The sequence below is a fragment of the Podarcis melisellensis genome (genome assembly GCF_964234715.1).
Source record: "Podarcis melisellensis genome assembly, chromosome: 14".
In the NCBI taxonomy this organism is placed as follows: Eukaryota; Metazoa; Chordata; class Lepidosauria; order Squamata; family Lacertidae; genus Podarcis; species Podarcis melisellensis.
Window position 1 is genome coordinate 46,758,144 of NC_138546.1, and position 25,813 is coordinate 46,783,956.

The 25,813-nt window shown below is 43.3% G+C and overlaps 1 protein-coding gene across 2 annotated transcripts in view; it reads right to left on the reverse strand.

Moving 5' to 3' along the window:
- The window catches only part of NEDD4 (NEDD4 E3 ubiquitin protein ligase), a 45,594-nt gene that overhangs the window by 16,405 nt on the left and 3,376 nt on the right, over positions 1 to 25,813 (reverse strand). Inside the window, exons 2-10 of one of the 2 annotated variants that reach the window (XM_081887609.1) lie at positions 17,207 to 17,280; positions 16,409 to 16,487; positions 14,718 to 14,756; positions 14,493 to 14,546; positions 4,771 to 4,821; positions 4,167 to 4,228; positions 3,179 to 3,281; positions 2,158 to 2,318; positions 192 to 309 (exon numbers count right to left, since the gene is read on the reverse strand). In XM_081887609.1, the coding sequence (XP_081743735.1) occupies positions 192 to 309; positions 2,158 to 2,318; positions 3,179 to 3,281; positions 4,167 to 4,228; positions 4,771 to 4,821; positions 14,493 to 14,546; positions 14,718 to 14,756; positions 16,409 to 16,487; positions 17,207 to 17,280 (741 nt within the window). Of the gene's footprint in view, positions 1 to 191; positions 310 to 2,157; positions 2,319 to 3,178; positions 3,282 to 4,166; positions 4,229 to 4,770; positions 4,822 to 10,720; positions 12,682 to 14,492; positions 14,547 to 14,717; positions 14,757 to 16,408; positions 16,488 to 17,206; positions 17,281 to 25,813 lie in introns of those variants that run through there. The other variant, XM_081887608.1, reaches the window with a different exon arrangement.

The window sequence follows — 25,813 nt, forward strand, 5'->3', positions numbered from 1 at the left end:
ACAACAATTATTATTTAACTGACCTTCATTCTAAGGTCCCAAAGCAGATTATAACATTAAGATGCAATATTTAAAACACTTTAAAACAACTTACAATTACAAAAATAAGGTGGGCCCTAAAAATATCCATCTCAAGTGTCAAAGTCAGGGTAAAGAGGTGCTATGAAAGCTATGAAAAGTGAGGTTCCCACCTCAGGAGATTCTCTGTGGTCCAGATTCTCCGCCTCCTCGGTTATTTGATGCCGGCGAGCAAAAGCATGCTGCACTTCCAGCTGAATGTTGCCAGTCTCTGAATCGGGTCCGTTGTCCCTGCACAAAAATGTTGTTTAAGGGAACATGGGAGGTGGGTGGATTCTGAGGCTTCAAATATTTGAAGAGGTACAATGTAAACGAAAGGTTTGCTTTCATAGGGAGACGAGGCAGGTCATAAGATTAAATCATGGAGCTGGCTGAGAAGCTTAAAGGAGACCAACATAAGGCATTTGGAAGAGCTTTCAGCGTTTTGAATGACCGGAGGCTATGACAAGCTTCAGGCCTGACACGGGTCTCTTCCAGACGAAGGGTTTAATCTGTTTTTGTAGTTTTATTACTGTATTTTTTCTTGTTTGGAACTGGGGCCAGTGCTATCATCAGGCCAACAAGGCAGCCACCAAGGGCACAGACCTCAGGGGGGCGCAATACTGACCTTTGAGGGGCACGGTTTTATACAGATTAGTTTTTGTTATATGATAATGTTTGACATTTATTTTGTATTTTGAAGAATTTTATCATTTCTCTGAGACATCTGTCTTTGAAAACTGAAGTTAGCACAACAACAAAAATTGGGAGGGGTGCAAATTTTGCTTGCCTAGAGCACAAAATGGCCTGGCGCCGTCACTGCTTCTAACTCATTTTAGGGCTTTTTAGTAGGGAGCTATAAGCAAATTTAATAAACCTAGCTTCATTCTCAACTCACACCAAATATGCATGGCTGATATCGAAGATGACGAAAAGGAGACCTTACTGTCTATAAAAAGTGACCATATTAGGAGTTCCTGCTCCCCAGTCACTACCTTCCTTCCAAAGGAAGAGCAGGAAGAGTCTTGGGAGGCTTCGGTTGTTCACCTGCAGAGTTGGAGGCCTGAGGTGCTTACCCTTCCTTCCTAGCATCTGGGAACTGCTACCCTGCTAAAGCTCAGGAGGGAGACACAAGGGCCCCTGTGATCTGTGAAGAAGGCGGTGGAGAGTTGAGACGGCTCTTTTTTTTTTTTATCCTGTTGCCGCTACAAGTATATGCATCTCTAATATACTGTGAGACAGAAGAAGTGCAATCCATCTGAAAAAGACAGCCAAAGGCTATTTCTCATGATCTTTCCTTTCCTTTCTATTCTGCCTGCGCTTCTATTCCTGCTGCCTGCTTCTTCCTTGGACATAATCCTGTGCCACCTCCTGCCCAGTTCTAGGCCCGCTGACCGCTTTGTGTTTCCTCCAGTGCTGCAAGAAGGGCAATGACCCACATTGGCTCCTTCCTTCCTTCCTTCCTTTCTGAATGCAGCTGAAGAGGAAGAGGCATTAAGGGGTATTGCAAAGCTGTAAAAGAAGCCTACTGGTGCTGACTTCTGGGGAAACAAGAGTCAAGAACCCCCACTGATTCAGAGGACCATTGTGAAATACTGGTGAAATAAACAGCACTACAGCACAAGTAAATGATTTTTTTAAAAAGACTGATGTGGGAAATAACTGGGCCTCTGCACACACAGCTATGTCATGCCTACTAGTGTCAACAGAACACAATGCAATATTCACAGGGGTCAAAGTGCAACAACATTCCCAATTATCTGGGAAATTACTTGCAGTTTTGCCTGTAGCTTACAGCGGAAGAGCAATGGGCTGGTTGGCCCTCTACACAGAAGCACAAATGGTGCATGACTAGTCAAAGAAAGTAGCTCTAAAAAATGCAAAACTAATTTGTTTCATTTAAAATTGTGGGGGTTTCCCCTTTTAAAATGGAAATCAAGAAATGTTCTTGCTTAACAGCCATCTCAGAAAAGTATTTTGAATCAGATCCACAGATCAGAAGTCCTAAGCACCTCCCACAGACAATCCTTCTCTGGCAACATGCATTTAGTAATATCCCTATTGCAGATTATTTTGAATTAAGATCGCAGTAAAACTTACTGAGCCGTTGGTCTTTTCCACTGTGTCCTTCTCGATTCATGGTTGACAAAGTAGGTCCTGCCGAGGACATCCTGCCTCTCTTCCCAGCCTGCGGGTAGAGAAGACTCTGGCTCCCGCAACTGGCAAGAAGCATCAGGTTGGTCCAATAAAATCCAGCCAGGCTGCAAACAACAAGAGCAGATGGTTTATGTGGTTATAACTTGCCCAGGACCTTATATTGAAGGGCGGCTAAGAAAGCCATATGAACAATGGCATCAACACTGCGATGGCTGCCTGAATCTTGCCTCTGCACATACAGCCAAGTACTCAAGACAGGCCATGTTCCCACCATGCAGCATTCCTCATGCCTTCCAAGCAGATACAGACACCAGAAAAGTCTAGTTTCTTATAATGCTTCTACTGTAGGGGTGAAAACACCAAACGTTCTGATCCGTCACTGAAGTCAGATGGATCCTAATTGTTTTGAATGAGATACTGACAATGAATTATCAGATTATATGAAGGATTGCTGATAAAATACATGGGTGTTATATGGGGCTTATAACAACTCTGGTGGTCTGCCACACAGATACCTCAACTCACTCATTTCCCCCTCAATTCAAAATCTCATAGAAGCAGAAATGCTACATGGTTTATAAATTATATTTTTATTGCTTCTTTTATTTCTTACATACTGCATTTTGTGGAATGCAACATAATAAATAAAAGAGGCAATAAAAATACAATCAGAAATCAATATAAATATTTAACACAATGGATGAACAGCCTCCCACCTTCAGCTGCAAATCCACAGGCATGCCAAGGACCATCTGAATGAAGTTTGGAAACCCCTGTTCAAGAACTGCTGCTGATCCAATTTCAGCGGGTGCTAATCTTGTGGCACATACTCAGTGGGGACCCTTCTCAATGTGGCCAGAGGCTGAATTCATTCTGATGACTAAAGTCACCTGAAACGCATGTGCTGGCTGAAGTCATCATACCAGATCAGGCCACATTTCACACCAAAGACCAAACCACTCACCTCTAGCTCTTCTGCCTGTTCTGTGCCATCTTCCTCAGATCCATTGTTTTTAGGTATGTAGGTCATTTTTAACCTGAGATGCCCCTTCACTCTGGATTTATGGCTGCAGCAGAGGGGGGTGGGATTGTAAAAGTTTGTGAGCCAGTTAAAATGCCAACACTTGCAAACATTTATAAATAGTGCCTGGCTCATGCTGGACTAGTAGCCATTACCTCATCTACCCTCCCAGGCTGCCTCCTATTTCTTTCATCCTATTCCTGCAGCTGGAAGCCCACCAGAAGATGGCCCTCACCACTGGATCAGACCAAAGGCCTACCTGGCCGGCTCTCACAGATGCTTATGAGAAACCCACAACCAGGAACCCTGTGCAATGGCATTCTCCCACTCAGAATTCCCAACAATGGGTAGCCAGAGGTATACTGCTTCTGATACATAGCCTTATCCCTCCTCCATGAATTTGTCTAATCCTCTTGTACAGCAGTCTAAGTTGATGGCCATCATGCCATCTAGGATCAGTGGAGTCCATTTTAACCATGCACTGTGTGAAGGAAGCCTTATTTTTGTCTGTCCTGGAACACCTCACCATTCACTTTCATTGGACAGGAGACTTGGGCCAGACAAAAGGAATTGCTGCTTCTTCTTCACACATTGCAAAGCTAAGCTTGGATTTTATTGCCACAGGATGCAGCCGTGGCAACCAAACTTGTACAGCTCTAAGAAGTGGTTAATCACATCCCTGGAGGAGGATAAGGCCATCAATTGGTGCTACTCATGATGGGTGTGTGGTTCCCTATGAATACCAGTTGACACAAGACTGCTATTGCACTTGTAGGTTTCCCAGAGGTACCCGGCTGGCCACAGGACAACGGAAGGACAAGTTTTCTGAAGAAAGGTCATTCCCACCAAGAATGAGAGAGAGAGAACGTTCATGCTAATGTACAGTGCAGATCAGGATGTTCAGTGTTTTCCAGGCATGATGTTTACTGACCTCCTTGGGTGAAGAAGAAAATCCTTAAACGTATATGGTCTCTCAGTAGTTGGATTCTCTGTCTGAAATGAAACAACAGTTTCAGGTTTTTCTTCACCCAAACAAAAAATACCAATGCTTTCCTCCGTTGAGAAAAGACAATTTATGCAGAGTGTTCACTTCTCCAAAGAACATCCTGTTTAACAGCAGCAACCGTCCATGCTCATCGCAATGGCAAAGATGTTGAGCCACAGCTCCACCCTACCAGAGGTGTCTCTCTTTAAGATATCTGCCTTCTGTAGCGCTCACACTTTCTAAGTAAGGATGTCCTGTCTTCCTCACTACTTTTGAATCCAGGAGCTGAGCCATTTTTTAAGATATCCTGTCTGTCAGGACAGTGGTCCAAGAGGGGGATAACCAGAGCATGCACCTCTCTGGCGAGACAGGGCACAGACAGGTTACACAGGGTAATCAGGTTCAGTTTACCTGCTGCTGCAAATGCTTTCTGTCAAAGGTACCACCTACCTAGGACAATCTCTCTCCCTTCAAAAAATAGAGAAAAAGGTACTAAAAAGACACAGAGGAATTTTGAAGAGCAAAATATTATTTTTAAGCAAATACAAACCGGCAGTTGACAGAGAGGCACATCTACTTGGCCAAGAAAGTCATCTCTCGTCTAGGAAGAGAAAAAAAAAATTATTGGCATGCAACCTTTAAGAAAAGGTTCTGTCTGAGCAAAAGCCCCCCACCCCCCAAAATGTGTTGGGTGTTCTCAAGGCAGGTCCACACAGAGAACAAAGGCATTGGGCACCAAGAATAATGGAAGAAAGTTTATAAATAGACATTTGTTCTGATTTACTCAAAAACATGCAATGCATCTTCCTTCACAAGCCTCCCTTTTTGAGGGTTTAGAGTTACTTGTCTAGGAACTTAAGTTCAAAAACAGGATCCATTTTTTATTCTCTGCTGTTTCCTCAATATTTCCTTCAACATATATCTATCCCACTTTTCCTATGCAACACCCTAAAAAGCTAACAACCAGTTTATTAAAACATTCAGTGATAAAACACAGCTTTAAAACGAATCAACAGTTCACATTAAAACATCATAACTGAGGAACAGATAGTATCAGTAAGTCATACAAAACTAAAACGAAGCCAACAAGAGATTGAAAACAAGCTGGAACAAGCACGTCCTAATTGTCCACGTGAAAGCAAGGAAAGAACGAGCTTGGCAAATCTCCCCAAGGACAGCTCTCCAAATCTAGGTGCCACCACAGAGAAGGCCTCATCTCTGAATCTCTGATACTAGCCTGCCTCAAACATAGATGGGACACAGCAGGTCAGACAGGTTCATGTAGCAGAAGGCAATTCTGATGGGGCCCTTAAGGACTTTCAAATGCTAACACCAGCAGCTTGAATGGGTAGTTGGTGGAGATGAAGTAAGATTAGTCATATGATCTGCTTTCTGAGTCTCTGTTAAAACTCTAGCAGCTGAATTTATGACAGGGCAAAGCAGGATGAATTCTGGTTGACAAACATCCTCAGACCAGTCAGTTAGAGTCAGTCTACAGGCAAGATACAGTGGTTACGAACTTAATTCGTTCTGGAGGTCCGTTCTTAACCTGAAACAGTTCTTAATCTGAGGTACCACTTTAGCCAATGGGGCCTTCTGCTGCCACTGTACCGCCGCCACGTGATTTCTGTTCTCATCCTGAGGTAAAGTTCTTAACCTGAGGTACTACTTCCCGGTTAGCGTAGTCTGTAACCCGAAGTGTTTGTAACCCGAGGTACCACTGTACTCACATTTTGCTTTTATTGCCTGGGTCCAAATAGCATTTTTCTTTTTTAACATTTCAGAGCTGACCCAACTAAAACATGAATGTGCCCACTGGCATATCTCAAAACTGTTAGAGATACAAACAAGTTTACCTTTCTTAACCCATGACCAGGGACTAGTTGGGCGACATGGTGATTTGGGTATTCTGGTCCTCAGATATATACACACACAATAAGACTGCATTGCCAAATACTTGTCACTTGTCCACCTGGGGGAAAGCTGGAGCTTCTGTTTCTCATACTCTCTATTTAATAGCCCAAGGTTATTAAAAATTATTTAGAATTTATACAGATGTCAAGTGCCCCATCTTTTATACTGGAATCTAATGCTGTTTTAATGGGGCTCAAAACATAAGACCTCTAGAGGGAAACACAAAATGCATCCCGGATACACTTTCCCTCTTATGCTACAGATTCTTAGTGCCTGTGTTTCCAAGGGAAATTCTGCATGCCATGAACAAGGTCAGACACTTGACTATGCTTGTCTTGAAGAGTTAAACAGCTCTCTTGTCTGTAGCAAGGTCTGAGAACTTCTCCACCACTTCAGTCTCCTCTCTCTCTCCCCCCACCCCCTGCCCCGGCACCACTTCAAGTTCCTCCCGTATTTCATAATTTGCTTCAGTTCTTATTTCATTTTGGCAGCTACAAATAATATGAGATAATTTTTTTTTAGGCCAGTAAGATGCATGCTGAAGTTTGTACAAAAACACACACTCCTGCAGTGAGCACAGAAATACCAGGAACAGTTTGTGAGTAACTGTGCTAGGTACTTGCTAGGCTTCCTTTTGGTGAAAAATACAGTTAATCCTTGCAGAGGGTAGGAAGCAAAGAGTTCTTGATATATCACTGGATGTACTCCAGAAGAAAGAGATGTCCACATGCCAAGGAGGCTTTGGTTTAAATTAGACACCCTGCAGAGGAAATTCATCCCCTCGGAGTCAGGACACTGGATAAACATTTGTGCAGGGACACCATCAATAACTTTATGCAACTTCACAGGTTCTTCTCAATCAAGTACAAGTTTTCAGAAGCACCTGGGAGGATACAGGTGACAGGAATTAAGGCGGCACAAGGCTCTCAAGACCCTGAGCCAAGGTCCAGAAGGTTACAAAATAATAACAGTAAAGGCAACGGATAAGTAACAGGCAGAACCTAGTCATATTTACTTGCAAGTCAGTCCTAGAAAGATCGTTGTGAAGAAATAGAATGCAATAATTTGCATGACTTGAAAATGGAAGTTATTTGTAAAAAAATGTATTACACAGACAAAGCCAAACATCAGCTTTAGAAAATCAGAGTTGTGCTGCTGAAGTAAGTAACAGGGCCTGCCTATCAACAGTTTACTAAAAAATACCAAGACTATATCACACCTTGTTTTGTTTACCTTGGTTTGGGGACACCAGTCCACAACAGTGGAGGTGGGGAAAGAATGGCAAGACAGGGCCTCAGAATATTCTTCTTACCATCTCAGTTTCACTGCATTATATATTGGAATGTTATATATAACATTCCAAAAAGACCAATCCTGTAAGATGCTTATCTGTTTGGAGCTGGATGTCCTTACCACAGATTATTTACTAACATCTGCAAAGGCCAGGATGAAACATCTAGATTTTGTAGCATTGACACTAACAGCCTGTATAACTGCTAGCCTTCTGGGACATGCAAATACGAGGGCATTTGACAAGATGGTTGGGGACAAAGATTCTAAAGAAACTGATTCAGGGTCACATAGGGGCACAGAGCAAGTTTAGGCCCTTTCAGCAGCATGCTCAATGACAAGCCTAACAGGTACAGGACCTTACAGCCCAGGGGCTTTCTAGTTATCAGATGTCTTACGGACTATAGCAACTGCCTGCATGCCAGCCTGCCAGTCTTGACTGGTGCTGAACTGGTCTGTGAGGTGGGGGGGGAGTTGAGTAGGAGTCACTCTACCCAATTCACCCACCCTGTTCTTGGTTATACAAGTCAGTTCCCTCACTGGTAATACTAAATCATAGATAAAGGTGGTCTTCTTATATACTGACCTGGCATTGATCAACAGGAGCACCGGGCTAGAAGCCTCAGTAGCCAAATAACCAGTTATCTGCAAAATGGGGTCAGTAGAGCCAAAAGTCTGGTGCCACCTTCCCCCTCTATTTTTCTGTTCGCCATAACATTATCTTCCCTCCCAGAAATAACTTGTTATGGGATACCAATTCCCCTCCATGTCACCCCAGCATGCTTATTCCAACACATCCCACCACACTCATCCTGTGCTCACATCACAAATTCCCCGTTATCCAAGTGTGTAACCGGGAACAGCTGATCTAAGCTCTCACCAAAGCAGCTGTTCCCCCCAGCACTCCTCCTCTCCCTGAGAGGCTAAGTTGAAAACTCACCCCACACACTCCCTTACGTCTGTTTCTCACTCAAGAGTTACCCAACCTCTCAAAAAATATATATATCTCAGAATGTGAGGTCTATGACTTCACTGCTGCCCAAAGGAGTAACTCAACCCAAAGGGACAGTTTTCTTTGGTGCTTTCCTTTTGGTGTACCCTGCTGGGGTGACTTGCTGTGCCTTGTTAATGTATCTTTTAAAAAATTGTGGACCAATCAGTTTGATATGGGCCAGCTGTTCCCGGAGTTCTCCTCTGCTCCCCAGGGTTCTTGCAGCATGTGATACCAGCAACAGGCCAAGGCAAGCACGTTACTGGTAAACGGTGTGTGTATGTGTAAGGTGGAAACTATCACATACACACCCTGCACAAAAAACCCCTTCCCATTCTCCTTTCCACCTGGCAAAACTCTAGCTGTATCCTTCATGTGTGGCTTGTTCCCTCTCCCAAACTTTTCAAGTCAAAGCTCCAGGACCCGACAGCAAAACAATGCTTCTCACCAAGTACTGCACAGAAACCTTACAAAAATGCTGTGGAATATGGAGAACGGTAAGCTTAACTTTCAGCAAGTAGACCTACAGAGCAGGCAGGCAAGAGGCCTTTTGCTGCTGCTGCAGACATTGAAGTCTGAAACCCAAGCACAAATTTAATTTCATGACACTCGGCACAGATAGCTGACATTACTAAATGTGACTCCAATATCATCCTGTTAAATTGGAAATGAGACTCAGCATATCGTTATACTAGGCCAGACTAACTGGAGTCAAGGAAGTATTTTCAGGACTGTTAATTTTAAAATGAATCACAATACAGAACTATAATTAGAGACGACACTTATATTTAACAAAATTGTTTGGGAAGGCTACTTTTCCAACAGTGCTTATTTAACGCAGAAGTCCTTCAGCTGCAACTTAATAAGAATGTGGTCATACAGCACTGTTTCAAATGTCTTTTTTGGCTACCCAAATTTAAGAGTAGGGAACATGTGGCCCTCCAGATGTTGATGAATTCTAACTCCCAGCAGCTGTGTGGCCCCTGGTGAGGGCAGATGATGGGAGTTACAGATGAACAACTTCTGAAGGGTCGCAGGCTCCATCCCCCATAAGCTTTAAAGCAGTGCTTCCCAAACTTGAGTCTCCAACTGTTTTCAGTCTACGGTTTCCATCATCCGTGACCACTGGTCTTGCTAGCTAGGGATGCTGGGAGTTGTAGTCTAAAAACAGCTGGAGACCCAAGTTTGGGAATCACTGCATTAAAGGGTTCTTTTCACATTGCCCAGTTAATGAAGCACCAATTTGACTTGAGACCCAGATCCAAGCAGTCTTTATGCAAGTATGGATATATTTTGCATAAGTGCACAAGCTCTTGTTGAAAGACAGCTAGCCTGGCATCAAAACCATATTTGACTACTGTTACTAATGCTCTGCATTTCATGTCAGATTTTAAATTTGTCTCTAGATGAACTACTACCACAGCAGCAAGACATCCTAACAAATTATCTTAAAATGTTTTCACAGCTGCTATTTATACAAGATTAGGGTCTCAGGAAAAAAATTGTTTGCCCTGAAATTAATTTCCAGAATTATATGAATTGAAGCCAACAATCTCTTCTGCTGTGATTGCACAATTAGTGCCATATGAGAACTCCTTAACAACCAGCTGCTAAAAGAATGTGCTGCTGATCGATTGGGCATTTCCCGCCTCTCATGCCACACCAGACTGCAAAGCTCACAGTTCATTCAGCAAGTAGCATTACTAAAATAGCAATTTGTGGAAGTGGGGGAAAGTTATGCCCCTTTTCTGATCCAGAGTACACTTCTAGGCCGAAGGTTGCTAAATTGGTTTTTTTAAATATTTATATCTTCTGATATTCAGCCCTATCTTCTCCTGAGACAGCTATTTTTAAAGCATAACTATGAAACAAAACCCACTAAAATTCCATTTAGTAACAAGCACCTTGCTTCCCCCTGTTAAATATGTGTAACTTGTTAGAGTTTTAAAGTGAAATGAAGATTGATGAGCAGAATATAACATGCTATGTGCTCCCTTGAGGTCTGAAGGCTTATTATAAAACTGATAGTGGAAATCAGTTTAAACTTTTTAGGTACAGAGAGTAGCGACAGTCATGGGAAGGGAACCCAAGTACAGTAAAGTCACTGCAAAACCAGTAATTAACAACATACAGCTAAAACCAGATTGCCAATTTTAAACACACGTGTGTTTCACTGTAGTGATCTATTAATTATAATACAATAAAAAAGGCTTTAAAATATGTTCCACAGACGTTTAACCCCATTTTAGTGTAAATTAAAAGCATCACATGCAAGAGGTCGCTCTTTTTGGAGCTAGGGACTCACCTCAGGAGGTTTCCTCAAAGTACTCCTTTGAACTCCACTAGGCTTCCCCTCTCTCTCGGATCCAAACTGTATGTGTAAATGTGACGTTCCTGCCTTGGAACTGTATTTAAAACTGGATAGAAATGAAGGCTGGGATGATCCCAGTGAGAGGCTCCTCTGTAGGCCATGATGGGGCTTGCTTCTCCACGCAGATGATCTTTCTTCAGTTCCTATGCTAGCATGATCCTCCAAATTCGAGGGCAAACAGGCAGATGCTGTATGTCTGACTCTTCGATTAGGGTAGGCTGCTATGGAGGGTCCGCTGGAAGAGGACACGGTGTCACCCTTCGGTGCTCGTGCTCCATGGGAGAGGTGAAATGAAATACAAGAACCTCCATTTGGTATTTCCTCACAGGTGCCTTGCTCACAGCAGGTTCTCTCCCACAGCGAGCTATTCAAATGCAGTTGCCTAACATCCCTACTTTCATTAGGAAAACAAGAACCTTTAGAAAGCCGAAATCCATTGACTACAGTAGAGAGGGACCCCCCAGACACGGCCTTGTCTTCACTTTGCACCTGCTCACTATGAGACACTTGAGAGGGTCGCCGAGTTGGCGGAGGAGACGTTGGAGACATTGGCGGGGTATCTGAAGGACTCCTTGGGAAAATGACCAGAGATGAGCAGCGTCGTAAGGAAACATTTGTCTCTCTCGCTGATGGCAGTTTTGTTGTCCTCTCAGCTTGTTCTGGGTCTTCTTGGTCAAAAATATTTCTGCTTACACTATTCTGTGCAGTGCTGCTCCTGTGGGGAGTAGAGGATTTGCGGTTGGTGCTTCGACCTGCAGAGCTGCCAGAGACCATGTTACCAGAAAAAAGGCAGGCATCTCCAGCAGAAAAGGGGCAGCTACTGCTGTCACTGATGATGCTACTGCTATAGGACCCGCCATCACTTGTGGTACTTGTGCATGACCCGTAGTCACTCCCTGCGCTGCTGTAGGCTCCTTTGTCACTGGCTGAGAAACTGCTGGGAACCCCACCAAACGCTGGAGTATCAGCCAGACCGCTGCCATTTGTTAGCTGCTGAGACTGACTGACAGTCGCATTCCTGTTACAACAGTCCCCTTTCTTCCGTAGGCTGACCAGGGAAGTATGGTCTTCTAAGGCCACGGGCTGCAAATATCCATTGCCTCTAGAAGTCTGCAAGGAAATCTTCAGCGAAGCGCTCCGCTTGGGTTTTCGGGATGAAACTGGCAGTTTGTTTTCTTCCTGCATTTGATTGGGGTTCCGCTTCATTTCAACAACGTAAGGGGCAGCATTCGACTCAGGACTTTGGGTGTACATGCGAGTATCTTCTTTATACCAGCCATCTCCAAGGGTCTCTAATAACGGATCCGTGTGACTCCTTTCAGCTGCAAAATGCAGCCTCAACTGCCTTGCCATTTGTCCTCATTTCCAAAGATAAAGGTCAGAGAGTTTTTTCTTCTTCTTAAGTGGAAAGCAGCTGCCCGCAATCACTTGCCAGTTAATCTTCAGTATAACAGATGAAGACCACAGAAATGCAGGTAGCTGTTAGCCAGAGTGCCTTCTGAATTTAGCAAGTCATTCCTGCCACACTACTGTCTCTGGCCTGCCCAGGGTTGCTTGTTGTGAAGAGCACATTCACTCACAAAACACTTAGTGCTAAGCGACCTTTAAAGCTCAACTCAGCTGCAGTGGATCAACACTGGAAGCCTTGTCTGAATTCTACCCTTCCATGGCAAATTAATTCAACAGCAGTTCTTCCTACAGATTCCCCCGGCTGCCCTGGCTGAATCTGGGTCTGTGCTTTCTTTAGCAGTGTATGACCACTAATATTTTTACCCAGCGGTGTAGAGTTACAGGAAGTTGGTAGGAACCAAGTTCCACATAATTATCAAATCTGAGATTCACTGTTGAAAGATCAATAGTGCTAGTAAGTGGATAAGAGTATGCCCTGCATAAAGTAGCAAGGAACTTCAGTTTGAGAGAAGTTCTTACTGCATACATTTAATTTAAAGGCAGCTACTGAGAAAAACAGCCCTTTCATATTTGAAGGAGGTGGGCGGGCTTAATGATGAGAAGCGACTGAACAGATGAAAAACCATGGGTGGGTCCCCAAAAAACCAGCATATTTTGGAAGGGCTAGCACTATTTTTTTTACACTCTGCCCATACTTTTAAAGCTTAATATTTGCGGACTGTTTTTACAATTAGCTGGTGCTTGAGCTCTGAGAGAAACAGATATTTTTTTATACAAGGTGTGGAAAAACATTCCCTACGTAGACAGATATAATTGTAATAAGAGTTCCATTTAGAATCTGTTGAAAGCAAATTTCAGTATTCCAACATTACAGTCTGGAACCGAACCAAACAATTATCCTAGCTGCTTATGAAACCAAGGTATTCAAGACCATTTCTGCTGTAACACCACCAAAACAAGCAGTTCCTCTATTAAGAGCACATTCACAGTGGCAGAAATCAAATGGGAGTATATCTGAGATCTGCTTGAAATGTTAACTTTCATGATTGTCATTTACGTCTTGCCTTTTCTCCTTTGTGCTGCTGCCACCGCTGCTCCTAAGTCAGATTCTTTCCTGGCACCTAGTGACACTTTGAGGAAAATGCACTACTCCAACATCTAAGCTAGCCAGCAAACATTCATCCAGTTACAGACATCTTTAAACACCCAGAAGTTACACACTACACATTTCTGAATCCCACCACAGCAACACAGAATTAAACTGCAGGCAGCAGAGAACACTGCACCATTTATTCCTGTGTAAATCACATGACTGAATATTTTCTGCTAGGTATTTATTTAACCTTTACTACATTTTCAGGGAGTTTTCCATTAAAGCCAGCATTTTACATTTTCTATGAGGAAGCGAAACAGTTTTCAGAAATCCTGTGCTAGAGCCAATTTAATTCTTAGCTGGGTCTTGTGAGTGAAAAGAATAGAGCATGCCAACTGGAAAAAGCAATGGAAGTAAGCTGGTTGTGACAGTTTCCACTAACAAGGTCTTATCAGGTCTCTTTTCTCCTAGAGGGCCACAACTCATCCTTGGCCACTGGCTATGTTGGCTGAGGGAGTCAGACTGATGGGAGACCAACAATATGGGTCAGTGTGTCTGGCTGTTAACCAGAAGGCTGATGGTTCAAGCCCACCCAGGGATGGCTGTGGGCAGGATTTATGCATTGCAGGGGGTTGGACTAAAAGTGTTCCCCAGCCTTGGGCCTCCAGCTGTTTTTGGACTACAATTCCCATCATCCTTGACCACTGGTCTTGCTAGCGAGGGATGATGGGAGTTGTAGTCCAAAAACAGCTGGAGGCCCAAGGTTGGGGAACACTGGGCTAAATGACCCTCAGAGTCCCTTCCAACTCTACAACATCTGGAGGGTCACAGGTTGCCCACCGCTTCTCTAGTACTCTCAGCTGCCCAGAGGTTCCTTGTTCAGAGCATCACACAATACATGTATCTTTCCATGAAATCAGTTCCAGTGTTGCCTTCACCAGCACGGTATCAATTCCCCATTAAAGCTCCCTTCTCCTTTTAAATCTGGCTATCATGCCACACCACAGATCTGAAAGAGTTTGGACAACTAGGGAGTCTACAACAAGTAGTGAAATGTGGAACATTAAAAAAAGTAAATAACCTCAAGAGTGCAGGGATTGGCTTGCATGTCACAGTGCCACGGTTCCCAACAAATCCAAAATACATCACAGGAAAATGTACAGGATTCTGATTTTGTTCCTGAGCAACAAAAAGTCCACTTACCAAACGGTTTTCATCGAACACTTCAAAGAGGAATCTGTGCTTATGAGGATTGACCTAGGAGAAACAGTTAACTTCTGGTGAGTTGGCTTGGTAGGAAAGGAGTTTTAGAAAGTACAATGCTGCTTTCTATTACACCAGGTAACTTTAAAAGGCGTTAACCACAACAGACTTATGCTGGATTACAATGCTCAGTCATCACTTCAAAGTGCAACAAGGTTCACTTACTCTAAAGAAAAACTCTTCATTCCACTTTGGATTCAACGTCTGCAAGTAAAGAAAGAGTCAATTACTACAAGACATACACAGCTACCTTTTCTCACCTGGCCCTTATAGCCCAGAAATACCTAGCTCTGCCTCTGCCAACCTGGTTACCCTCCAAATGTTCTGGATGCCATCAGCCATTTGGGACAGTTGGTTCCCTCACAAACATGCAATCTGACTTTTGGATTGTAGCCCCCAATATCTGAAGGGCATCAGGTTGGTCTACCTGACAATAATTTCCCACTATCTCAGGCAAAGGTCTTTGATAGCTCTGCTACTAGAAATACAGACCAGCATTAGCATCAGAGTATGCAGTTGCCGATGTAAAGGCATCGCCAGCAAGGAAAAAGCATTCAGAACTAAGTAGCATCACCCCAGCTGCAAGGAGAGCTGATACAGCTGCAACAGACACCTGAGTGCTTCATTTCAGCCTCTGGCCCTCAAAGCGCCCCAGTGTCACGAAGCACATTCGCTCTGATCTGCCTCGAAGAGATGAACAAAACTGTGGATCTGATGAGCTGCACTAAACACAGACCTGACATACTGTCTTAGTTAGGTGTCGACTGAGAGCTAAAAATAGCTGACTTCCACAATTCCCCTTCAATAATGCACACTGTCTTATTTGAGAACTTTGCACTGAACGTCAGCTAACCTTTATGCCGATGAGCAGACCAAACAGGAAGGAAGGCTGGCCAACCAACCGCACCTATATCCTTTGACCCTTGCAAGGAAAAGAACTTGGAAAGAATGCTGCGGTTCCAGAGGAGTACATCCTTCCATGGGGGTTTATAAATGTATTTATTCTCTGCCATTCAGTTTCCACCAGTATCGTATTTGGCACAGACCCATTCCAAAGTTGCAAGCACAATTTTTTAATACTAGGAGATGTGCATTTACAAATCAGCAACTCCAGAGGATATCAACTGCATCTGCAAATGGCAGATTAGAAAACAGCATCAAAACAACCAAGAGTACAGGCCAGGTAACAGGGTGGGCAGGAGGAGGAGCTCCCACTCTCTTCTCTATCCACAAGTACATCCCAAAGCCTCCTGCTGAGTGAGGCTGGCTGAGCTGCTAAAGCAAGATAAGAGGAAACCTGGTCCTTCTCCCTCAGAGCCCATCCATTCAGAAAGATCTCCCAACCCTTGCGGGAAGGGAAACTCTTCGTTTTTTTGAGGGAGGGGGGTGCCAGGAAGAGGAGCGGGTGGGGAAGTCACCTTCTATAGGCAGATCTCAACATCTATGTCTCTGTGGCTAAAATGTAAGTAGACAACATAGTTCATTATGTTTTGTTCTGCCCATTTTAAAAAGATTCCCAGAGACAGATTCTAGAGGAGTCTGATTAGTAGCAACGGGTTGCCATCAGACTCTGGTGCAGTTTTTCTGGGCTGATTTAGGAAAAACACATCTCTTACATAGTTCCTATGTTTGCAGTAGCTGTTGAAAAAATCCACAAGGAACCATCAAGTGTCACACCAAGTTGGAGGTGGCCATCTTACAAGGGTATATTATTCTGCCTATTTGCTGCTGCTCTTTTGCATTGGTAACTACTGCATCTTACACCTATTTGAGCTTAAACAAGTAAATGTCTACTTTCAAGTCACTTGCTTGATTTTGCACCTATTCATTATGCAAAAGAAAGTGCAAAGTCTAACCTTTTTAACAGTTTTTGTTTGAACACTGGTAAGGATTCCATTTGCTGAATCATATACTGTCACTTTCACATAGGGATCACTGTACAAAATACAAGCACAAACGGTTAAAATAGGGTTACTTGTTTGCAAGAGATATGGGCATCACAACCCCTTTAAAGAGACAGACTGACCTTGGTATGTATTGCTAAATTCTGTCAATCCATCTATGCCAAAATGTCACTAATACTCTCCCACACACCCAAAAGTTTTGTTTTTTCACTATCAAGAGATAAGGGGAGAAATTAAGCCAACATTCTCCTTGGTTCATATGTGGCCATTTTGCAGTTGACCTTAAGCTAGCAGATAAGAGGAGGAATATATTTAGTAGTATATTTTAGAATTGAGAACAATTGCCCCAGAAGTCTCAATTCTCTGCAAGTGTTCATGGCAGAACAGGGATTTGAATCCAGGTTTCCCAAAACTCAGGTCAGTCCAGATCTCTACAGCTTACCTTCTCTAACCTCTTATAACACTTGCCAGGGTGAGGTGGGGTGGACTGAACATGACATAATTTCCTGCATTCAATCTTGTATGCCTTGTAGAATCTGGAAGGGATCCTACATAGGAGTCAAATCATTTTCTCATTACTCCTTGTACAACCTTGAATCATCAGGAGGTTGAGCAAGGAGCACTGGAACAAGCATGACTAACACTCCACTTAATAGTGGCACTGAAAAAGTAAGTTTAAGAGATTTTTCAGAAGGGACAGTGCATTATTTCCTCCTCCCTTCCTCTTTGTAGAGAGAGCTGGATGCTTACCTTGTTCCTAGGAGATCCTTCTTGGCCAGGCCAATTCCAGCTATCACCTTCAGCCTCACTATCCGCACATTTTCCTGAAACAGAAGTAGTTTTGCTTCCAGTTAGCTTCTGGCCAAGCTGCAAGGTGACTGTGCAGTTTAAGAACCACCCCACAATTGATTCCACAATATGAAAGTGAGTACACATTTAACCTCTCAGTAGCTTTTGATACCATCTACTACAGTAGGTACAGCCAGGGTGCTGATGGGAGGAGCAGATTGGTCACATTTAATTCCTATTCTTAAACGGTTGCACCAGTTACCTGTTATCTTCCAAGCCTAAATCCAGGTGCTTAGGTTGACATTTAGAATCCTGAATGTCCTGGGTTCCAAATATCTGAGCAAACACCTTCTTCCGTATCAACCTGCCTAGGTATTTAAGGTCAGTGAAAGAGGCTGTCCTGATGGTTCCTGCATTAAGTGAGGTGTGCAGTGCCAGGGCCTACAGAAGAGCCTTTTTGGTGGTGGCTCTGCATTTATGGAATGACTTCCCCACTGAGGTGCATCTTAGCCCAACTTTGTGCTCTTTCAGATGCTAGGTAAACCTGCTTTTTCACCAGGCTTGATTATTTAGGAGAATAATTGTAATGCTTTTATTATCATTTTATTTTACCTTAATTTATGTAAACTACTACTATCTCTGACTGATCAGTTTTGGGGGGCAGGGGGGAAGTCAAAGGCCTGAGAAGCCTTTCCCAGTCGAGTCTGTCAAGAAAATGATGGTTAGAAAATAAAATCAATTTTAATTAAAATATTTCTAATTCCCTTGTCTTTTCAAAAGAAAGTAAAGGCAGTTAATTAAACACAATCCTTGGACTTTCCAGTTATGATGGCACATTAGGTAGAGGCTGGTTTGTGTGCACCAAGCCCATATTTTCCAAATCCCAAACCATCTTTCTTAGAAGCTCACTTATTTCAATTTCATTTTGTTTGGCTTGGTTAGATGTGGGGCATCCCCAGGCACCTGCGTGACATCGCAGGCCAAAGTTTTCTCTTGGCAAAAAGCTATGCTTCCTTCTCTTTCCTGGTGCCAGGCAAGGCAGCCAAAGCAACACCCTCTCTCAACCACACAAGGCAGTACCAGAGCATCCTGCTTTCTTTATGAAAGGGCCAGGCTGTGCTGACAGGGAAGACAGTTGCCCTGCTGCTCATCAGGCTCCTCCAAGTGCTCCTTAAGCGGCAGGGTGGAAGGGGCTCAGCAGCCAGCAAGGAACCTGGGCTGCTGCTGTTCACCATCTTATGATCTGCACTCATAACAACTGAATATGCCTACATGCCATCCTTCCTCAACCGGTGGCCCTCCAGGTGGTTTTGGACTCCCCAACTTCCGTCAGTCCCAGCCAGGATGGATTAACAGTCAGGGATGATGTGAGTTGTAGGCTCTCAAATTCACGAGGGCTGATTTACATAATGTACAGCAGTAGATTTTACATCAGCCCTTGACTATCCACAGCCACTTCACAGTTAAGATGCTTCAGTCTTCCTGCAGCACAAATGAGTATGTACCAGGTGGGAAAGTACTGGCAGTAACCATTTAGAAGAAGCAGCACAATACCCAGTCAATAAAACCCAGGTAGTCTCGTTCCCCAATTGCCATCTGAATGGTTAAGTTATACAATACTGTATCTACTTTCCTCTTTGCGATGGTGATTACCGTAGTTATCTCCCAAATTATGGGAAAGTGCTCCCTCTAGGGTACAAATTGTGCACCTAAGGCTTGAGGAAATAGAAAGCAAAGCAATGTAAATATTGCCTTCAAGCTCCCCACCCCACATAATTCACGTATTATTATTATTATTATTATTATTATTATTATTATTATTAATGCTTCGCCCATCTAGCTGGGTTCCCGCAGCCACATCTTGCTACCACAACCCCAAGGGCAACTGGGGGAAGAAGAAAAGCTTCCCAGAGCATAAAAACTTCCCCATTTCTAGAATGTCTCCCAGGGAGTACTCAGTTATCCTGCCCCGAAGACAGATGTTGTTGCAGGGATGGGGAACATCTGGCCCTCCTCCAGATGTTTCTGAACTACCACTCCCATCATCCCTGACCATGGGCCATGCTGCCTGCTGGGAAGTGCAGCAAAATCTAGAGCTTGTCCACCCCAGCCTATTGTTTGAGTTCATGATCCCAATTGCATTGAGGCATCCTAGCCGGGACCCCTCCACCCCAACTGTGCTGCTTGGGACCGATGGGAACTGGAATCCAAACCATCAGGAGGACACCAGGTTGGGGAAAGCTGTTTTTCACAATGGAACCTGTTGCAAAGGTTGCTCAACTAACACTTGGGGTACTTCCAGACAGGTGTTTATTACGGGACGCAAATTTCTTTCAATGTTCACACAATGTTTTTGTCATGTAATTTCAGCCTGTATCTCTCCCCGCCCCAACTTTAATCCAGATTTTTTTATTTCCCATGGAAATCCAGTAAGATAACACATAAACAATTTGTTAGCAATTTTTCAATAACCTGCCATGGAAATTAAGCAGTGTATGACCACTCTCACTAAAACTCTCTCAAAATGGTCTTCTTCAGGAAGGCGAGAACACACAGGGTGTTAAGAGTGGGGAGATGGAAGACAAGGTCCTGGTCTCCAAGCCTATGTTCCTTGGTGCACAGCAGGACAAAGCTCACCAAGAATAAAGGAACCCACCGTGGATCCTTTTTCCCTTCCACAGTTTCCCAGTGCCTCAGGAAAGCAAGAAATAATAACAGAATTGTAGAGTTAGAAGGGATCACGATGGTCATCTAGTCCAACCCCCTACAATGCAGGGGTTTGAACCCACAACCCTGAGTCCCATACTCTACTGAGCTAGATGTCAATACCATTCTGCTACACAGCATTCTCATATGCCTCCTTTCAGCAAATCTAGTGGGAACCTAGTTGCCACTCTATTAGGGCCCAGTGGCGTAGCGTGGGGGGTGCAGGGGGGGCCGGCCGCACCGGGCGCAACCTCCGGGGGTTAGGGTGCGCAAATCCACGGGTTAGGGTGCGCAAATCCACGGGTTAGGGGGCGCAAATCCACGGGTTAGGGGGCTCAAATTACTTGCCTTGCCCCGGGTGCTGACAACCCACGCTACGCCACTGTTAGGGCCTAATTCAGCTGAAACAGATGGCTGTTGACATCACGGACCCAATAATCATTTAAAGGCTTGCCCATTCTTAATCAGACCCAGTGTGTTGGGTTCCATTGAAAGGAAGATGGATTAAGGTGGGTGCAGGAATGCAGCTGTGCTTCCAAAGAAGAATGAGGAAAGCAAATGAAAAGTGATTGTTTATTTTTTTGGGGGGGTGTGTGCTTAAAATGACAAAATTTAACTGCTCAGCTGAAACTGGTTGAAGTTGGAATACAAGTGGGATGTTAACCCTAAAGATATTGACCAAATAACATTCAGAACTTTTGAAATGAAAGTGATATTTTTTTCTGGTAGAATGTTTTTTTACAAGGACACTCAAGCAAACCAAAATTAGTCTCCAATGTGTTGTGGTTAAGGATGAGCATAGCTTGCACAGGATTACACAGTTATGTGGCAACTTGCACTAAGATGATTTTTTGAGCTGCTGGATCAACAACTCCAAGAAATGTGAGATAACTTGCTTTGGCTAGCATACAAAATGCAAGAAATCCAGAGTCAAAACGCACTGGAGCAGGAAGGACACAAGCTACTATTAAGAGATTTTCCCCCCTTCAACGCACTAAGATTCAGTTATTAAGCTGAACACATGAAACATCAAGCCCGCCATTCAACACTTTACATATGACCCTGAACAGCCTTCAGAGGAACTGTCTCTCATTAGAGATCTTACGTAATTTGATCATGAAGTAGAATATCCAAGCCAAGAAGAAAAACACAAAATACTTAGAAATATATTATTTTACTTTCCAGAATTCCTTCCACCTGTTCCCTTCTCACAGGTTTACCAGACATATAACAGAATATGCTTTCAACTTGAATGCGGCAGCATGTATGTCCATCCCAATCACATTAAGAGGATCATTTGTATTCTGCCGCTTTCAAGCTGATTTGTGCAATCAAAACTTTCAGGACAGTCACACCCATAGCAATCTATGCGTGGCTCATAAAAGGTAAAGGTAAAGGTAACCCTGACCATTAAGTCCAGTTGCGGATGACTCTGGGGTTGCGGAGCTCATCTCGCTCTATAGGCCAAGGGAATAATTTGTCCACAGACAGCTTCCGGGTCATGTGGCCAGCACGACTAAACCGCTTCTGGCGAACCAGAGCAGCGCACGGAAACACCGTTTACCTTCCCACTGGAGCGGTACCTATTTATCAACTAACACTTGATGTGCTTTCAAATGCTAGGTGGGCAGGAGCTGGGACCGAACAACGGGAGCTCACCCCATCGTGGGGATTCGAACCGCCGACCTTCTGATCGGCAAGCCCTAGGCTCTGTGGTTTAGACCACAGCGCCACCCACATCCCATAAAAGGTAAAGGTACCCCTGACTGTTATGTCCAGTCACGGATGACTCTGGGGTTACGGCGCTCATCTCGCTTTACTGGCAGAGGGAGCCAGCGTTTGTCCGCAGACAGCTTCCAGGTCATGTGGCCAGCATGACTAAGCCGCTTCTGGTGAACCAGAGCAAATATTCTGAAACTTTTCAAGCCAGAAATGTTCCAGTTTAGTTCTTACTATCACCACATTTGAGGTGCTGTGTTGCCCTGGCGCTGGGCCAGTTCTACATGACGTAGCCACTTCCTCACAATTTCTGTGGAACTGAGCAATGTATCATAGCCTGAACATTAAAACTGTAAAAGTGAAAGTATCATCATTTTCAATTTGTATACCGTCTTTCTATCTTACAATACTCAAGGCGGTTTACAAGCTGCCATAGCGCAAAAAGTTCTGCTTATATATAAAGAGGCGAGATAAAATCTCTGCATGCCTGCTCTTGGCACTGGCTACGGTGCCAGCAATGCCTCAAACTGGTCATTACAACAGCTGGGGTTGGAAGCCAAAATGTTGCATTTATGTTGGGTAAGAATGTGCATCCTGAGAGTACAGCACCTTTATCTGATTATTGGCAATTAAAAAGCAATTTCTGAAGAGTCGTCTGGACTTAAAACATACTTCAGGCTCCCACCCTCAGATGAAAGATTCTCCACACAGGAAATCCCAAAAGCTTTGTTGATAAAATCATCACAGTCTCGGCATCAGCCCTAAGTACAGGATACATGGTTCATACGCAGAGTTCTTGGACACAGTGCTATGCTACGCATAAGCAAAGATGTTCTTCCCAAAACCAATGCACCCCTCCTGCTCTGCTTTTAAAGTAGATTTAAAGATTTCTACCATATGGAATGTGAAAGAGCAGGCTTTGAAGTGTATGCGAAATAAGCAAAATAGTGTGGGGAGGGATTGGGCTGCTGGGAACTAAAGTCCAAAACATCTGGAAAACACAAGGATGGGAAAGGTTATTACAAAGCAAAGCACAGAGAGGAAGTTTTATTGTAAATCTTTTTTGAGGAAGCAGCATAAAGTTCCCTTGTAGAGCATTTTGCAAGATAGGAGAAAATGGGACAGAATGAAAGGAGGTCTTATTGTGGGTTTGGGGATTCAGTTTAGGAGCTGCTCTACTAAGGGCTCATCCACACTTTTGCTTGCTCCACCATTTCCCACCATGAAAACCTGTTATTTACTGCAGAACTGAAGCAAATGCAACCCGGGTTTTCTCCAGATTGATGTTTAATGCTTAAGCATGGGTTTCCTAGGGAAAAGCAGGGAGGACAAAGACAAAACCAATCAGACTCCTGCTTTCTAGGCAAGGGATGAATGGAAGTGTGAACAAGCCCTGTGTGTTAGTACAATATAGAAATCCTCAAGCTAGGCTTAGTCCCTTGTTCAGCAGGCGGCAGACACAAATCCAATTTTGACTCTACTACACATTTCAGAAACTGGATATGAACTAGCAATTTTAGGTAACAGGGTGGGTGGACAGGACTCTAAGATGCACTGTCTTCCGACCTTAGGAACCTAGTAAAACAAGGTAAAGAAATATAGTGCACCACATAAAAAGAGAAATGTCCACAAAACAGCCTAGGACTCCACCATTTTCAAACTCATTGAAAACATTGGGTGAAGGTCTGTTGGTGGAGAAGAGGTTAATCTTCCCAGCAGAGAGGTGATGAGAAGATTTTGTACTGAAAGCTTTCAAAAATCATATTTTCAGAAAAGCATTGTATAATGTCTGGATTAAATATAAAGATCTGATGGAAAACAAAACTCCAAGGTGGTTGTCGCCAATGGAGGCAAAGGCAGTGAAAAGACTCAATATGGAGTCCAAATGGCTGAAATATTGGGAAATATTGGAACAAGAAGGGGATAAATTGAAATTGCAGAGTTTCGAGAAATTAAAAGATAAAGTGCGAGATTGGCTCCGTTATTACCAAATAATGGAGACCTACAAACTGGACAGGAAAATTGGCTTCCAGGTGGAAAAATCAAAATTGGAAACAGAACTGTTAGAACCCAATGCTAAAATGTTATCAAGAATGCATAACTTGCTGTTGAAGTGGAATACGCAGGATGAAACAGTTAAATCAGCTATGATCAAGTGGGCTCAAGATATTGGTCATAACATTATGTTTGCTGACTGGGAACAGTTGTGGACCACCGGTATGAAATTTACGGCATGTAATGCCCTAAGAGAGAATATTATGAAAATGATTTATAGGTGGTACATGACCCCAGTCAAGCTTGCAAAAATTTACCACTTGTCTGATAATAAATGTTGGAAATGTAAAGAAAATGAAGGTACATTCTTTCACCTTTGGTGGACATGCCCAAGGATTAAGGCTTTCTGTGAAATGATATATAATGAAATGAAAAAGGTATTTAAATATACCTTTCTGAAGAAACCAGTGGCCTTTCTCCTGGGCATGGTCGGCCAATTGGTGTTAAAGAAGGATAGAACATTCTTTATGTATGCTACAACAGCAGCAAGAATTCTCATTGCAAAGCACTGGAAGACACAAGATCTACCCACCTTGGAAGAATGGCAGATGAAGGTGATAGACTACATGGGATTGGCAGAAATGACTGGCAGAATCCGAGACCAGGGAAGAGAGACGGCGGAAGAAGATTGGAAGAAATTTAAAGACTATCTTAGGAAACATTGCAAGATTAATGAATGCTAGCATGACGATGGTTTAGAAACTAAGTGGTTTTCAGCTGAAAGGGTTATGTAAAAAGAAAAGAAAGGCTAGAAATTAACTGAAAATTAAGGGAGAGGATTTGCTGAACTAATAATTAGAAATTGGGATACAGAAAGGGGAGGTATGAGGAGGTCGGGGAAGTAAGTTTAAGAAAATAAGGGATTGAAATTATACTTGTTCTTTTTTGTTTGTGTATTGTTTGTTTGTTTTGTTTTGTTATTATATAATCTGTGAAAATTTAATAAATATCTTATATTAAAAAAGAAAAAGAAAAAAAAGAGAAGATTTTGTACTGCATCAGATGAGAGATGAAACTGAAACTGAGCGGGGTTGGGGGAGGTCTCCTGTCATTGGATTGTTCTTATTCAGCAGACCTATCTTTCTATACATAATTATTGGTTGCTTATTAATATATTTTATTGAAGTGAGAATTTAGTGGAAGGAGTGATATGTTGGGTTTAAGGAGAATAGCTGAGCCATTGGGGTGACAACATCGTTATATGCAAATTTTTGTTTTGCTTTTCTTTTTGGACTATTTATTCTATTTTCTAGATCAGGCTTCCTCAACCTCGGCCCTCCAGATGTTTTTGCCTACAACTCCCATGATCCCTAGCTAGCAGGACCAGTGGTTAGGGATGATGGGAATTGTAGTCTCAAAACATCTGGAGGGCCAAGGTTGAGGAAGCCTGTTCTAGATACCGTATGTTGTATTTGATGCTGTTTGGTAGTTTGTACAGAATTCAATTTTGTGGGATTTTACTTATGTACATTGTTTTTGTTGCTTAATTACGTTACTAAAAATGTAGAAGTGATGAGTATTGTTAGCTGAATGTTAAAGTTATATTGTATTTTTATAGTTATTTATTTTGAAATATGTGGACTGCTTAAGAGATTTACCTTGAAATGTAAAGCTGTCTACAAGACAGATAAATAACGTGGGCGATATCAGTTTTTCAACACTGCGATATATCACCAGCCAAACATCATGATATACTGATATATCACATTGTCTGAAATGGGGAGAAGAGAGGAAATAAGGTTTGGAGCAAGAAGCAGCCCAGTATTGATTCCTGGATGTAGAATAGTTAAAAGCAGTTTTGAAGGATACATCACCTACCCCTAAACACAGTGACAGCATGCACAGGTTCTGCTGCTACATGGCCAAGGCTAGGTGGATAGTGCTGCCTTGGGCAGAGCACATCAGGCGGGCCACCACACACACAAATGAAGCGCAACAGCCTCTCCCCAGAGCCTGCCCAGCACACAGCAACGGTTGCAACTACTGGGAGCCATCCTCCATGCAAGGCACCAGAGGCTACTCCATTCCTCTTTATCGCTGCAGCGCAGTTCCCATCTCTGGTGACCATCACCGCCAATCAACCACATA